This window comes from Python bivittatus, unplaced genomic scaffold (genome assembly GCF_059951505.1).
Source record: "Python bivittatus isolate LINGU-HERP-01145 unplaced genomic scaffold, Pbiv_v1 ctg000700_np1212, whole genome shotgun sequence".
Lineage (NCBI taxonomy): Eukaryota > Metazoa > Chordata > Lepidosauria > Squamata > Pythonidae > Python > Python bivittatus.
Window position 1 is genome coordinate 8760313 of NW_028277098.1, and position 15091 is coordinate 8775403.

The 15091-nt window shown below is 38.5% G+C and overlaps 1 protein-coding gene across 1 annotated transcript in view; it reads left to right on the forward strand.

Annotated features, from left to right (window-relative positions):
• Nucleotides 1–15091, forward strand: part of LAMC2 (laminin subunit gamma 2) — a 54328-nt gene that overhangs the window by 16527 nt on the left and 22710 nt on the right. Inside the window, exons 3-6 of the mRNA XM_007425369.3 lie at nucleotides 5127–5262; nucleotides 7206–7304; nucleotides 11355–11491; nucleotides 12969–13088. Coding sequence (XP_007425431.1) covers nucleotides 5127–5262; nucleotides 7206–7304; nucleotides 11355–11491; nucleotides 12969–13088 — 492 coding nt within the window. The remainder of the gene's footprint in view (nucleotides 1–5126; nucleotides 5263–7205; nucleotides 7305–11354; nucleotides 11492–12968; nucleotides 13089–15091) is intronic.

Below are 15091 nucleotides of genomic sequence, written 5' to 3' on the forward strand. Positions count from 1 at the left end.
CAGATCCTTTTCATGTGTACTTCAGCCAAGTCACATCTTCCCCATCCTACACTTGTGGCTTTCATTTTTTTCTCCTGAGAAGCAGAACTTTGTATCCTCCCTGTTAAAGTTCATCCTGTTCATTTCAGCCAGCTGTTCAAATCCGATTAGATCATTTGGGATTTTCTCTTCCCCTTCTAAAATGTTATCTACTCATCCTACTTCTGTGTTGTCTGCAGATCTGATAATCATTTCTTCAAACCTTTCATCCAAGTCATTAAAAATGTTGAAGAGCACAGAGACCAATTCACAGCGTTGTGGCACTCCACTTGATACTATTCTCCAATCTGATGTGGAGCCATTCATGAGCACTGTCTGGGTGTGATCATTCAGCCAATTATATATCCATCTAATAGTTGTATTATCTAACCCATATTTTACCAGACACAATGGAATGGATTAAAAAAAAAACACAAGGGGAGGAGCTTCCATCATATCACTCCAGGCGTTTCAACGTTTTGATGTAGTCTTGGCTTGCTGGAAAAGTACCTGTTCTCTGTCTATTAAGCTTGTACCTCTGTCAAAAAAGAAGATATGGTTAATCTGGTGTGACTTACTTGTGAGAAACCCTTGCTAGCTTTTATTAAATGTTGCATTTCTATTCTAATGCTCACAAATATGTAGTCTGATAATGTGCTCAAGGACCCGGCCCAGTAGAAGTATCAAACTGAGTGGGACTGTAATTTCCCTGGTGCTCCTTCTCTTTTTTCAAGACATAACATTTACCCTTCTGTGGGTTCCTGGGACCTCACCAGTTCTCCAGGAGTTGTCATAGATTACCGGTAGTTGTTCTGTGATAACGTCTGTTAGATCCTTCAGTACTCTAGGATATAATTCACCTGGCCCTGGAGAGTTGAATTCATAAAGGAATTAAGGTTAACATTTGAGAGTTGGAATGTATATCTCATGCCAAATTGTGGTACATTTTCTGCAGCATACATGTAGTTTTCTATGCCATGATCCATTTTTGCTTGACGTCTGCTGAGTGAGGGAGAAAAGATGTATCAGAAACAACACAACAGTGACTTGAGTATAGGGTTAATATTGCTAGGTCAAGCCAGCCTTACAGCCTTCCTGCTCCTATCTACCCACTATTTTTCATTACTGTTTGTGAAACCTTCCAAGCCTAGCACAATAATAGAAATTCTTCTTTGCCTTGTATTTAAACAGAGTCAAAAATAGAAAATATTTACTTGGATGGGTATTTTCCAGAGATACATGCCTTTATCAGGTTTGGGCATTTCCAATCATGCTGGCCTGATAAAAGTAAATGAGATGAAGAAAAAAAATGGCTGGGATGAAAGGCACCATGCTGTTTGGAGTATATTTTTACTAAAGCAGCTTTTGTTCCATTTGAATAGGTTTTGCATTTTTCTAAGCAGATTGCTTTTAATGTATGTATTGCATTTTATTAATGTTGAGCACTGCTTTGAGAACCGAAGTCAAACTAATAAAATAAAGAAAGCATATTCATTCTATTTTTCATCCCTTGGTGAAATAATAGTCTGGTCTTTTGTGTCCGTGGTCATGTTATATTCTTCTTGCCTCAGATAATGTCACACAAATCTCCTCTCCCAGTCAGCAATTTGACCGGATCTAAGGCCAAGAACGTATTTTACATACATTATGACCCCCTTTGGTTCTTTGGAGGCGGGAGAGGAAATCAGGAATTAAGATGGGAACAGAGTTGAAGGATCTAAAAACCAGACTTGGACTGGAGACTCTTAAATAGAAGGTTGCCCTCTGTATTTTGGACACTTGATAACCACAAGCTGTGCATTTTACAAAATTGTAACATTAACACACTTTTCCCAATATGGAATCTGTGTAACCTGTTGTGGTTTTAAAAACAAATTTATGAACAACTTTAGAAATGACAAAAACCTTTTGGGGTTTTTAATTAACTTGAAAGTTATGCTTAAGAAATCCTGTCCTCAGAATGTAAAGAGTGTCTTACAAGCTCTGATGGAATCTATTTATTCCATGAATTTTCAGATATCAGTACCATTACAAAGGTCAGCCTTTATTTTGATCAGTCAGACTTTATTTTGGTCAATAAGCAGCATAAAACAAAAACAGACAAATAAAAAGAAATACAAAGTAGAAAGCACTGGACTAATATGGCTTCTTATATGCAATGGAATATAATATAATAAAATAGCATTAACACTAAAACTATAACTTCAAAACCAAAACTAATACATAGAATCTAAAATACAGGTGGCATTTCAAAATTTGGTGACATTCAAAGAAATAAAATCAAAGAATTTGCATATAGAATATATCAGTATGATCTAGAAATTATAAAGGATGAAATTATATAGTGCAATACATCTTTCCCCCCCTCCCTCCCTCCCTCCCTCCCTCCCTCCTTCCTTCCTCCCTCCCTCCCTCCCTCCCTCCCTCCCTTCCTTCCTTCCTTCCTTCCTTCCTTCCTTCCTTCCTTCCTTCCTTCCTTCCTTCCTTCCTTCCCCAACAACATGGTTGCATCTGGTTGCATCTCCAATGACAACTTGAAGAGCATCCGGAAGCTTCAACAGCAGCTACATGGACAGTTATGTGTGCCTCTGTTCTCTGAGCTGCATTGACTGCTGGTCTGCTTCTGGATGCAATCCAAGGTGCTGATTTTGACCTTTAAAGCCCTACATGGCATGGAACCAGGTTATTTGAGAGACTGCTTCTTCCTGATTACATCTACCTGTCCCATCAGGTCAAGCAGGAGGGGTATGTTGTAGATCCAGTCCACTAAAGAGTTCCATCTGACGGGACCCAGAAGATGTGCCTTTTTAGCGATGGCTCCTACCCTCTGGAACATCATTCCCTCCAAAGTGAAGTTAGCCCCATCTCTGTTAGCTTTTCAGAAAGCCCTTAAAATGTGTTTTTTCCAGCAACCTTTGGGAGTCTGTGAGATGGTTGTATTGTGCCTAGATGGTTGTTATTCTCCAGCAATCTTGCTTTTTATTTATTTTTATTATGTTTATTGTTTTAAGTGTTTCAATGGTCATGATATCGTTTTAATTGTTGCTGGTTGTACGCCACCCAGAGTCACATGCAGTGAAATGGGCAGCCATATAACTTTGCTAAATAAATAAATAAACATACATTGTGATTTACTCAGTTGATCAATCCATAAAATCAGATGAGAGGTGATTGCTGGTTTGATAGATATGGACATTTTAGATTTAAGTCTTTCTTCTCAGCTTATGTATCTTAGATTTAACCATCAGTTTATAGCCAGAAATATAGATTTAATGGGAATTACAGAATTATACAATCAGTACTAACAACAATAATTATACTATTAGCAGAAATAAACATTTTGTCTTATGCTGTTATCTCATATTCAAGCGCAGTGTTTTTTCTTTTGACTATTTTTTCCTAATCAAATTGTTGGGTTGATTGTGTAATGTTGTGCTGATCAATGAGGGAAATAAATGTTTGATTGCAATTTACTCATTCCTTTTCAGTACAAACGCAATGTGGTCCAATAAGTCTGAAATATTTTTTGTTGTATAAGCCATAATCTAAGATTTCATGAGGTTTTTGGTGTTGACATTAAAACATTTTCACATTGTTTAGGCAAAATGGGGGTCTTCAGTTTCTTAGTCCATTCAATCTTTAAAATTTGCATACCAGATTAATTGATTGATAACAGATACTTATAAAAACTGATTGTGGGCTTTGGTCTCATAGGATTTAATGGTACTGTCTAATAACTTAGGCGTCTCTGAAATTGAAAATGCTGTCAGTCCCAATCAAGATGTCAGTAAACATAATTATGAATACTGCCAGTGGATGGTAACTGACAAATGGTTCAATTCAATATTTTATTACAGTCACAGACCAGAATTACAAATAAAAATGCATTAAAATGAAATAAAACAAAAGAGGATAATATATTACAGTTAATGGTGGGATCATCAGTGGGCAATCAAAGTCTGCCTAATTTTACAGACAGTGTAACAAAATTTAGCTACGTTCAGAGAAACTGAATCATATTGATCAGATAGCAACAACTGTACATAAAAAAGCTCAGAATTTCCCGAGTATTTTACCAAATATGGAGTTATAAAATGGGTCCGTGAGTCCTTATAGAAGGCACAGTGTAGCAGGATATGAGCTGTAGTTTCAATAGCCCCTTGTCCACAGGGGCACATGTCTGCTCTACTAAGAACGTTTTTTTGAGCAGTCACACCCCTTTTTATAAACCAGTGAGATATTTACATTACATAACTGTCTCCAAATTCCGAAGGGCACTAACTCTAGCATGTTGTAACGCTCTTCCCACAGCAGTTTTGGAGGGCCGATACAAAAAAGTTCCATATGAGCTGAGATTGTGCCCCATCTGTAAAATTAGGCAGACTTTGCCCACCGATGATCCCACCATTCACTATAATATATTATCCTCTTTTGCTTTATTTCATTTTTAATGCATTTTTATTTGTAATTCTGGTCTGTGACCGTAATAAAATATTGAATTGGCAGATGGTATTTATCTTTTAACATAGAAAAGAATACACACTCATCATGATAATCTACTGGTTGATCTAATGTAAAGATCCCATCCATCCAACTGGCTTTTGTAATAATGCTATCAGAGTTCTTTCTGAATATTATATATCGTTGTTATTATTTTTGTTCTATATCACTCTTCCTCCTAGAGTGGAAACCCAGAGCATACCTGTAACGCAGATATTTCAGTAATACTGTAACAACAGCTTCAGCTTCAGACTGTCTTTTACATTATATTGCTTTTGTTTTTGTAAAACGAACCTACTTCTGTTTGGGTTTATTGCCTTACCATTTTATTTAACATTGTTTTTAAGCCTCTTGTGTATACTGTTCTGGGTTTCCACTCTAGAAGGAAGAGTAATGTAGAACTAAAATAACAACAACAATAACAATGAGTAAGATTGCATTGGAATAATCCAAATGTGTGGTTATTAAGTCACAGAACAATAACTAAGTCTAGGCTAAACTTGGGCCACACAGAGCTGGTCTACTAGCCGAAGCATGTTGAGAATAAATCATGCTTCCTACAGGAATCAGAAATCAGCCTGTTGTGTTTCTGCATTTCTTCTTCATAGGTTCTGTCAGTGCACAGTGTGATACCCATGGCCGATGTCGCTGCAAACCTGGTGTAACAGGTGATCAATGTGACCGATGCCAGCATAATTTCCATTCCTTCTCTGAGGCTGGCTGCACAGCTGTTGGGCAACTGCAGTAAGTGCCTGCAGGTTTATGGAACTGTCAATCACTGATAATTGCGTCTTTGCAGAAATTCTGATGTGCTTCAATAAGTTGACAAAACCAAATTTGGTTGATCTTCTGCATTTTTATATGGAGAAGCACCGAATCATAAAATTCCCATTCCATCTGTTAAAAGGGCTAGAGATTGCCTATGGGAAACTGCATTAATCAATTTTGCTGGTTCTGGTGAGAGTATATGTTTGAATTTCTCCATTTTTAAAAGTCTCTTTAGACCTACCACATCTGGATTGCAGAACCCCAGACAACCACTGGATGGCAGCAAAGGGGTAGAGCTTTCACTATTGCTTTACTGCCCTCTTGTGGTCATTCAGCCTGTTGCAGCCCAGATATACTGTAGTAGGCCTAAGATCACTATGCTTCAGAAGCTACTGTATATCAATGTCAGAGGACACTGTTTTCTTTGTGCAGATTCATTTTTCAGCAGGGGACCCTGCAGCTGAGGAACAATTTGACAATTTGTGTTTTATGGATGGTGTGAAATTACTAGGAATGCTGGAGGAATTTGATCTTTGTGTACTCCATGATGAACTGAAGTGACCTCCTTCACTGATGGGAGGATCAGAACATCTAGTCAATACAATTTTTCAGGACTCGGAACATTGCAGTGGGTTATTTGGCTCCACAAACATCTCGTGATGCATTAACTATGCATATTTTGAGAGAAACTGCATTTAAAAACAAGCATGGACTAAACTGTGAAAGAACATCTGAAAAAGTGATACAAAACGAAAAGAATTTTGTTTGCTCTTAGGTGTGGCCTGAAGACATGCAAGTACTATTTAGAAAGAGATACGTTCTCATCCTCCCCTACCTGTCACAACAAGAGCAGTTCGGTACAAGCATTTTTACTTAGCCCAGTGACATGTGTGTCACTCTCACTTTGCATGACACACGCTCCAATCTGTTACTCTGGCTGCAATCTTCTTTTCCTCTGCCTGCTTCCATAATAGTTCATCAAGAAGATCGTAGCTTCTATCTGCTGCCAAGCAAAGTGGGGTTACATTCGTTGCATGTAACATATTGGTAGGGGTGGATTCTATCGGCTAAATAGCTGGAGGACTAGAAGGTGGCTGGGAAGTAGCATCTGCTTTGAATATTGAGGAGAGTGGACACATTAAAAAAATAAAATAAAAATCAAGGTGTGCAGGACGATCAAGGCCTACACTGGAATTAGCTCTCCAGGAACAACGATATTCACGATTTTATTTTGAAAAGGCACTTCAAAAACTATAGGCAGAAGGAATGGAGGCTCAAACATCCATCAACATCCATGGCTTACTTTTTAAACTTTCTTACTGTCCATGACTGTAAAGAGCTTTTGGACTTTAAAAAGCAACATAGGATAACAACCAGAGCCCACAACTGCAGCACTAGAGTTCATGAAAAACATATTGCACTTTAAGTTTTATCATAAAAATAGTTCCACTATTCTCTCTCATCGGCTGATAACAATGTGAATGTCCTGGTTTTTCCCTAGCAAAATGGATGTCTAGTTAGGGATGAAAGAAAGTGATTAGTAGCATGCCCACACAACACACTCTGTAAAGCTAGCAGGTCTAGTCTGTTTAATGGAGTGTTTCTCAACCTCAACTACTTTAAGATGTGTGGATTTTAAGATGTGTGGATTTCAACTCCCAGAATTCCCCAGCCAGCATGATGGCTGCAGAATTCTGGGAGTTGAAGTCCACACATCTTAAAGCGGCTGAGGCTAAGAACCACTGGTCTAATGAATGGACAATATACAGTGCTGAAGTATTTTCCATCTATGCCTCAGTAGTTTGAGCTAGCTAACTGGGATCAGTCTTGTTTTATTATGTTTCTTGTATATAGAAATGCTTGCAAGTTCCCCTGTTGAATATGGAATTTAGGTTTAAAAGTGCATTTTATTTTCTCAGGAGCTCTCAGTGTGATTGTGATCCATCTGGAAGCACAGGGCAGTGCATTTCTGGACGCTGTGTCTGCAAGACGGCAGTTGCAGGAGAGCGATGTGACAGGTGTGAGCATAGAGTTTCTATGGAAAACCTTTTTTGTTTTGTTCTCTGTGGGTTTTTGTTTTTTGTTTTTTGCTGTGATTTCTCTCAAAAATGCATCAGAGAATCTATACTTAGTGGCTCCAATTCGTCAGATTTTAGTGAATGAGCCCACATAAATGTACCCTGTATCTGATTCATTACTAATCAAGGTTACTGAGTAGAGTGGATGAAAGGTCGTTTCCTCATTAGCAATTCATAACATCTGGAGTCATCCAACCATCATTGTACCAAAGTAACAGTAATGAGACGCTCTATATTACGTCAGTGATGGCTGGTTGATGCTATGATGACACTCTAATTCAGTGTTTCTCAACCTTAGCAACTTTAAGATGTGTGGACTTCAACTCCCAGCATGCTGGCTGGGGAATTCTGGGAGTTGAAGTCCACACGTCTTAAAGTTGCTAAGGCTGAGAAGCACTGCTCTAATCACTAGTGTAGAAATGGCCAAAGTCAGTACGTAAAGTAAGAAACCTGATATGTAATATCACAATTTTAGATTCTGACAATTTCAGTTGCTTTGAGGAAAAATCTGTGAGTTTCAATATTTTTGAAAATACACTGCTCTGTAATGTCTGATTTGGTACAACAGAATTTTTGGGAGCCAAGATAAATCCAACCTCTATACAACTCTAGGAATTTATCTTTTCCTTACTGTTTTTCACACACACACACACACACACACACACACACACACACCTGCCATTTGGGAGTTGGGGGGCAGGAACCTGCATCAAACAATGTAGATAAAAGAATTGTGGAAAATTTCACAACTTTTTACAGGTAGGTACTAACTAGTTGGACCAACCTTCAGGTGACTGAATGGACAAATTCCTTCCACCTTGACTTGTCCTTGGTGATAACAGCTTTTTCAAGGCTATTCCATTGATAACCCTCATCCAATCTATCCACCTTTTCCATTATTTTCCATTATTTCTACTTTCCTCAACCTTGCCAAGCATAGTTGTTCATCTGCTTTCATCATTTGTCTAAAATATTGAGTTGCTGTTTCTTAATCATTGTCTCCAGGGAGCCGTCAGTCTTGATTTCATCCAGAACCAACTGACAGTCTGTTCTTCCCCAAATTCACAATTCTAAACTGTCTCCTTTCTCTCATTCTTATTCAGTGTTCAGCTTTCACAGCCATACATAGAAATATCATTATCCTTCATTACCTTGTCTAAGTTTGTCATTGCTGTCCCCTGTAGATTTAATCTCCTCTTAACTTCTCCACCTCGTTGTCTATCTCTATTTTTGAGCCCAGGGAAACAGAACTGTCTACCCCCTTCACTTCTCCATATCAGATTTGAATTCACTAAGCATACCGGTTGATCTCACTTTTGTCTTCTTACTATTAAATGTGAACCCAGATTTTTTCTTTTTCCATTTTTTTTTCCTAATGAGTCTTCTAAGTCTTCTGTACTTTAACACCATAAGAAAATGGTGTCTGCATTCTCAAATTGTTAGTGATTCAACCACCAATTTTGGATTCCAACTGTCATCTCTTCCATTCCTGTTATTCTTATAATAGATTTGCTGTGTAAGTTAAACAGATACAGACCTATATGTATATGTCTCACTCCAAAGTCATTTCTTACAATAGGTTCTTGTTCATTGTAAAGGTCTCAGAATTATCAAGTATTCTGGCAAACCCATTAGCCTTAATATATTCCATATTTTAGCATGAACTACTGTATACAATCAAAGGCTTTGCTGTAGTAAATAAAGCAAAAGTAACCCCCTTCTTAATTTTTTTGCTGTATTATCCATCAACTATTTGATCTCTTGCCCCTCTGCCTTTTCTAAAGCCTACTTGGACATTTTGCATTTATCTTTCCATGTATGGCTCAACTTTTCTCTGTAAGATTGTAAACAAAAGTTTACTTGCATAAGGAAGGGACTGGCAATTTGCACATTCTCTTGTATCTATTTTCTTACTATAGTTATATACACCAATATTTTCAAATTTCTCAGCCACATAAATATTGTTTTATATTTGTTGATAAGGAGTTTTCAGCACTTGCTTCTCCCATAGCTTTAAATAATTCTATAGGTATTTCTTTCTGTTTCTTTGGACAGAACGCACTGGGAAGAAGAAACTGGGGATTTGGAATATGGGGTGGGGAGGTGGGGGGAAGGTTTACAGGATAGATTTCTCAGGAGAAGCTCCACCATCTAGTCCACAGTGTAGGATAACTACATGCTCATAGAAACACAAAGCTGCTACCAAAAAAGGGGGCATCATGGCTAGCAGGAGTAAAGAAAAGCTCAGTTCCGTGACTTCAGTACAGAAGGTAGGTGAAACTATGTATTGTGAAGGAGAAGGAGGGATCTCCGTATAAGATACCATGTTTGATCACATTTAGGCCGTAGAGAGCTAGAATTGATTGCAGTCCTATGTCAGAGTGCACATGATGGTGTTAATCAACAAGTCTAATCTAATTTTTTGCCAGAGCAACTATCTTAGGACATGACATCCTGCATCTAAACCAGCTTTAAAGAATTCTGCCCAAACTTTTCTTTAAAATTCTGCACTATTTTAACGTCTTTTAAGGCAGCTGGTACACAATGTCTAGAACTGATTTCTACAGAAGAAACCAAATGTTTGTGTCTGTAATAAAGTGTATCCCTAGGCTAAATTGCTTGTCAGGAGGCAGCCTGTTTTCTTCCTCAGAAAGATCCAGGCCAAACCTACATTAGATCTCAAGTACATTTTGTACTTTTTAAGCCAGTTATTGTACCTTTCTCCAAAGCACATATGGGTGAAAGGGTCTTGGAGTCTCTTCTTGTTGCAAAGATTCACACATTACACTCAAAGATCTTAGAACAGTACAACATACGTTCAATTCATGCTATCTAAGATCAAGAGTCTTTGTACAACACACATTCATTTCATGTTATCTAAGATCAAGAGTCTTTGAGCCTACATGCCTGTGAATGTTTTGCAAAGAATGAAATATAAAAATGACCGAAGTGCTGTGGTGTTTTGCTTTTGGTTTTCCTCAAAATGAAACATGCCTTGCTGGATTAGACCAGCATTTTAGTAGCAACCAGCTAGATGTTTGTAGAAGGCTGATACATGCTGGCTGTAAAAACAAATCTCCTTTTTTTTAGTTTTGAATCATCATATCAGTAGGACAATGGAGCAATCCCACTTTGCATTATGTCTAATAACTTTTGATTATTCATAACTTCTTCATGCTTTGTGCTTTTAAATTTGTTGACATGTACATGAAGTACATTTACCATGTCCATAGCCTAACTTGTACTTAAATTATGGTTGTCTGTAAAATGTAGAGAATGCAGATATTGAACAGGGGACAAAGTATCTGACTGAATCCTTAGATACGATTTATTTATACAGCTATTTCAATTTCTGATGGATTGTGAAAAGGGGTTGACATTTGTAAGGTGGGGCTGTGGTCCACGGATGTATGAGTACACTCATGTACTTAATCTTGGTCCAATACTAAAAGCTATGTTATACAGGTTATACAAGCTATACAGGTCAAGTAGGGAAAAAGACTGGAATTTGCTGTGCTAATCCAGATGACACTATACCAGAATTTTAGTGCAAACAAAGATATGGCACTCAAGCAAAAAAAGAGGCACTCAAGTCTTTCTCACGTGCATTGGAATTGGAATATATGCTGAGATCTCACATGACCAAATTGTCATATGTACAAATTGTTTTGAGCTTGATATACCATGGATCAAATTCATTTTTTTACCAGATTGTAGCTTTTGTATGTTCTGTGTGGGGTAAATGATAGCCATTCTACCATGAAAAGATCATTTGAATAGAAACATACTGCTTCTTCCCAGTGATAGCCTAGAATATCTAATGATGGCTAATCTCAGAGTCCAGAAGGTTTTTGCTGGGCAGAGGTTTCTTAAGGCTAGATATTCAGATATTTTCATATCACAACAGACAAGCAGAAGAATCCAGAAGGGAAATCTGTCAAAATGTTTAAGAGAACTACAATTTGGTGTCTTGATTTTTGTCTCTCACAGCTGCAAGCAGGGCTATTATAACTTAAATGCAAGAAATCCAGAGGGCTGTTCTCCATGCTTCTGTTATGGACACTCAACTACATGCTCCAGTGGGAAAAATTATAGTGTCCATAAAATTACATCTTCATTTCAACAAGGTAAAAAACCTCACTGCATTTGCATGATCTGCATTCTTTTTCTGGTTATATGCCTGCTTAATTTTCCCATATTTGCTTCGTTCCATCTGAGAAGAGTTGAAATTGATCCATACTCGGAGCTGATTCAAATGTTACTTTGTAACTCTAGCATATGAGGAATATATTTAATAAGTGTCCTGTTCCTGTTTTCTTTCTATAGGTGAATATAACATAAGTAACACGTAACTTATCTCTCTCTCTCATCTATGATTCATTCTTTTCTTTCAATCTGGGTGTAAATCAAACGGTCACAGAGATGCTGAATGCAGCTGAATACAGGCCTCCAAGTATTTGGCCAAATTACTAGTGGAGGGGCTGGCTGGGTACGAATGAACTTTGGACTCCATCTCACACAGAGATCTGACAAGGCCCTTGATGTCTCCAATCCCCACCCCTGCTTGTCAAGTAATTGGCGTGTTATGTTTTCATTTCCACCAGCATATTTAGCATATCATTCCCTCCTGTTATTTATTTGCATTTTACTGAAGAGCTCCTTGAATTCTAAGTGAACTTTCAGGAGTCTCCATGCTTTTTCAGACATACCAACCCAGAGTGTTAAACAGGGGGTCACTGGGATTTCTTTAAAACAGAACAGCTAAGCAGTATAAGGGCTCCAATAGAAGAGAACGTTGGCAAGAAAACAACCAAGCTCAGAGAACCCCAGGGACTCCACAGTATAAGGGCTTCTTACAGATACCAGTGGAGCAGCCGTGGCTGGATTTTGGACCAAAATCCAAGGACCTTCAGCCTGGGGTTCCCAAATGACCAGCAGATGTTGAGAACAAGGGTAAACAGGCCCAACATCAGCAACTGGAAATGCTCTGGTCACCTGGTACTGATGCTGCACATTGCAGTATTTTTCCTTATTTATAAAACTGGTCAAGGGGCAGCACAGAAAGTGATGGCTTGCCTTTGGCATACTAGCTTCATATCGCTGAAGGGTGCCTGTGTCCTCAAGTAGCGTATCTATAAGTAAGAGTCTGTAAAGAGATGTCCAGTGACTTCTTTAGTGTAGAAAGTAACTTTTTCAGCAAGGAATCATTCTAGGCAAAATCATCTTCTTAGTATAGGGCAGTGTTCCACTTTAAGATGAGTGGACTTCAATTCCCAGAATTCCCCAGCCAGCCATGTTGGCTGAGGAATTCTGGGAGTTGAAGTTCACTCATCTTAAAGTGGCCAAGTTTGGACAACACTGGTATAGAGGTATCCCAGGGCTAGAGACAGTACTGGTTGGGAATGCTGCTCCTTTGCCCCTTTCAAAAAGACATTGCATTCAGAAAGTAAGTACGTAGAGTGGAAATGTGGTTGCATTGACCTCTGTTTCAACTACATACAATGGATGAAGTTGTTGCTTCTCTCCTGTCACATTTCCTGAGTCAGTGACTATGGATTGGATTTCCAACTCAGGTCAGTAAACTGTGCTTCCCTTGTACTTCAGGTGATGAAGGCTGGCAAGCTCAAGAAAATGGATCCCCATTACAGCTCCAATGGTCTCCACATCACAAGGAAATTTTTGTGACAGCTAGAAGGCCGGGTTCCAGCTATTTTGTCGCTCCAGGTGCATATTTCCATGCCCCATTGTGGAGAGGAACACCTCAAAAGGACCATTCAGCAAAATATGACATTGATATCTTTTTAAAATTTTCCTATATAATCATATACTCCAGCCTGGGTCCCATTTACACTCACCTATGTTTTTCTGGCTTTGGGGTGATGTCTTATTTTAATAGTGTACTGTAAGTAACCTAGAGCTGTGTGTAGCTGACATAACATGAGACAGTCTTTCCAAGGATGCTTCAGCATGGTTTTCTGTCATCCTTCACCCAATATTCCTCATGATTAGTGTAGCTACAAGGGAAAAAAAGTGTAAAGATTCCAACAATCTCCAAATATTTCTTACTTAGGAAGAATTAAATAAGGAGAAGCCAAGTGTGCTCTTTCAGCAAGGAGCTATATAGTATGTAAAATGACCTAGCCTGTGTACCAATATACCAACTATCAAAGACTTGAATACTACTTAGTTATGAATCCTAAATGTGCAGAAAGCATGCAATGGATAATTATCCTGCTTAACAAGGAGACTGTCTTAATCTTCTTGGTCTAGAATATTTAATATATTTACTTTTCTTAGTAAATGTGTTAGTTTTATAGACAACAGGGAGATGCTTAATACTAAGTGAGATCAGTACTGTTAACACTGATCAATGGCAGATTTACAAGATTTGAGACTGGAATCTTTCCCAGCCTTACCTAGAGATGCTGGAATAGATACTAAGACTTTTTATGTGCAAATTATCTTCAGCCACTAATGTGGCATTTCCCCACCAAACATCTTGAGTAAGACCAGATCTACAATAATAAAACCCTGTCCAAACCAGAGTAATTTAGTTACTTCTAGTCAAACTAGAAGTGCCTTAACTAGTCAAATTATAATTAACTGTTTAAGGGCACTTCCACACAACCATCATTTTCATTCCTCAAATGCCCAGAAGGTTTTTTTTTTTTTTAAACTTCTGCTTACTTGAAAGGCTAACAAGAACAGAAAACCACTGCCATGCCTCAATAATCTTCTCACCTACCACACACAGGAAGGAAGTTTAGAACTTATTATTTGCAACATTGGAAGCAGAACAAAAAGGGAAGCATGACATATCTTTGCTCAATTTCATGCTTTTTATTCTTTCCTTCCAACCCAATCAAATGTTGGAAAGAAATTTGGAAACAGGCTTGTCTGCCTGTCAGCAAAATGATGCTCTGAAAACAGAACAGGGCAAAATTTGAAAATGTACAAAACAAAAACCAAGTTTGAAAATAGGCTGGATTCAGCTGGAAAATTCCAGGAAAAAAAAAGTCCCTTGAAGCATCCGTACAGGAAAGGCAGTCGGACATAGCTTGGAATGTCTCTGCCTGTCCCATTCTAAATCCCTCCTCCCTCTTCCGTCATGTGACCTACAGCAGAACTGTTTTCAAGGAGTTGGGGAAGAATTCGGGAAGCCATGCTTTGCATGCTTTCCCCTTAAGAGGGAGCTATATAGGGCATTTATATATATAGCTCAGAGCCATAAGAGGGGTGAGGTAAGGGTTCTTTTCAGTGGGGAAAATGGAACCATGGTCTCTTTAAAAAAGCAAAATGAAACAAGGCACAACAAGGCAAGCATGCAGAGCACAGTTTCTGGGATTTTCTCAACCCCTTTGCAAGCAGTGGCCACGGAGACATCTGCCTTTTCTTCAGGGGAGCATAAGTGTTTCTCCCCTCCCCTCATATTGCATTGCTATTTTTGAGTTCATATGCCATAGAAAGCACAAAAGAGGATGCATATATTCCACTCCATTTCACATGACCAGGAAAGGCTTAGAATGAAGCAGGCAGCAATACTCTGAGATGCTGCCCAAATGCCTTTCCCATAGGCACGCCTTGGGATCAATCTTTCTCTTGTAGGTTTCTCCCATCGTAACAAATCTGATCCCATTCTGTTCTGGTTTTCCAGAGTTATCCTAATGATAGATAGGATAGACAGACACAGTCCTGAGTCCCTATACATAATTTCTTTCCAACACATT